Here is a 2,028-nt window from a genome sequence, read left to right as displayed (position 1 = left end):
ATCCCATTTCTGTCACAGATCGGCAACAGAGGGGTGATAAAACAGAAAGGATTTTAATGCATTTAATTTCTTATTTTTCATTAGTGCAAACTGATTATATCTTTCCCAAATACACTTTTTTAAAGATTTTTATTATTTTTATATATATATTTTCTATGAAAATCTGACAATTAAAAATAAGACTATGTGGACTTTTGAGAGTCAACTTCAACAATATAGATCTGAAAATTTGAGCAAATTAATATGCACACATGTTGCTTACATTTTGCATCTATGTAATCACTGCTGGGGGATCTTATTTTACATTTCCAAACATTAAGCATGTTAGCGTTTAAACAGGTTTAATTTTCATTGAGAGAAAAGCTCTTTTTTTTCCAGCTAATCCTTGATGGATTGGCCGTAGTACAGCAGCTACAATAACTGTTGGTCTCTCCATTGTTGCCCTTGCAGTCGGACCCCCATTTGGCAGTGTGATGTACGATTTTGTTGGGAAAACAGCTCCTTTCCTCATCCTGGCATTCATTGCAGTCTTTGATGGAGGTGAGCAAGGCTTTTATAGAGAACAAGCTTCCTCCCAAACATTTTTTACGTTATTTGACCTTTGAATTGTTTCCGGTTACCTGGTTTCAAGTAGCACTGTACTATATGTGCATATTTATGGTAATATTTATTTTTCAGCTCTGCAGCTCTTTGTTCTTCAGCCTACCAAGGTGGAACCTGAGGTAAGTGCCTTAAAGACTAATTTTTTCACAACTAAACTGCTTAAGATTACTGCCAACGAAAGTTATAAAATCATTTAAATCATGTATGGTTGGTGTGAGAAGATGAGATGAATATGCGTAGTCAGCCTGACCAGACAGTCGGTCCCTTCCTCTATAGACCTACTGTATATTAATTATTGATAGCTGTAAAAGAAATAGATTTGTAATGAAATGTTTGAATATTTAAGTAATATTAATCTTTTATCACTATTTCATTCTGATTTTAGAAAGAACTTTTCAAAAATTTCTACTTTAATAAAATTCACAAATAATATTTATTCTGCTTTTGATGACAATATGTTTACTGAAACAAACCAGCCTCATCCCATAGGCGTGAGCTGTTTGGGTCTTTTAATGTTAATCTTTCATTTCCATTTTTGTTTTTTCTGTTTGTCTGTTTATTTTCCCCTAACAAAAGCTTGTTAATGATCCATTGTGGATTATTATGTTATTAGATAAGGTTTCTGTAACGATTCAGAACACCCATTATTTGAGGTAAGACAGACAGCGGGATTATTGAAAAAGCATTTATTTTTTAAAAGTCTGCACTGCAGCGGCTGGAACCTCTGAAGAGAGGAAAACAAAGGTTAGTGACCACTTAAATCTAACGGAGGAAGATTAAAAAAGAGAGTCACTGACCTGCTTTATAAGTTTAGTCCATAGCCAGAGAACAAGGTAGGATCCAGCTGGTGGAATGTCCCAGATGCTTCAGCCCTGGAGAACATGCAGGAATTTGAAGTAAGATCAGGCAAACAGATCAGACGGGAACAGGCAGGCTCAGTGGTTGAGAGGCAAAACAGAATCAGGTGATCAGAAACACTAAGGTTTTACTAAAAACACTCACCACTGTCGAGGGAGAACAAGAATAATCTGGCCCAGATGACTGGATACAAGCACTTCAAATGGAAGCAGGAGCAGGTGGATGAGATGAGCAGTGTTTAGAAACCGGGCAGAGCTAGACAGGTGAATGGAATGAGTAATTTAGCCAGTCATCAGCGCCAAGATCATGACGATTTCTATTGGTCTAAACCGATCCACCCTCCTTTGCTTCAATTCTTACCTTCACCGTCAGCAACAGCGGGTTTTTCCTAAAGGAAATTATTCTAACTATTGATAAAGGCACTCCTCCCTAGGTTCCTCTTTATTTTCCATTCTTTTTAATGATCTTCCTATTTTTGCTCAGGCCGTGATGTCCAATTTTTTGCCAGTGACACAGTGATCTATACGTGTAAATCTAATGTCACTGCAGTGAATACTTAGCCTGACG

General features: G+C 36.8%; 1 protein-coding gene across 1 annotated transcript in view; it reads left to right on the top strand.

The window, feature by feature from the left end:
- slc18a2 (solute carrier family 18 (vesicular monoamine transporter), member 2) overlaps positions 1–2,028 on the top strand; it is a 59,142-nt gene that overhangs the window by 29,513 nt on the left and 27,601 nt on the right. The window contains exons 6-7 of the mRNA XM_015391057.1: positions 451–540; positions 679–722. Coding sequence (XP_015246543.1) covers positions 451–540; positions 679–722 — 134 coding nt within the window. The remainder of the gene's footprint in view (positions 1–450; positions 541–678; positions 723–2,028) is intronic.

Source organism: Cyprinodon variegatus, unplaced genomic scaffold (assembly GCF_000732505.1).
Source record: "Cyprinodon variegatus isolate N-32 unplaced genomic scaffold, C_variegatus-1.0 Scaffold523, whole genome shotgun sequence".
NCBI lineage: Eukaryota > Metazoa > Chordata > Actinopteri > Cyprinodontiformes > Cyprinodontidae > Cyprinodon > Cyprinodon variegatus.
Note: the sequence above shows the minus strand (reverse complement) of the source record. Positions and strands in the feature narration are given on the sequence as shown.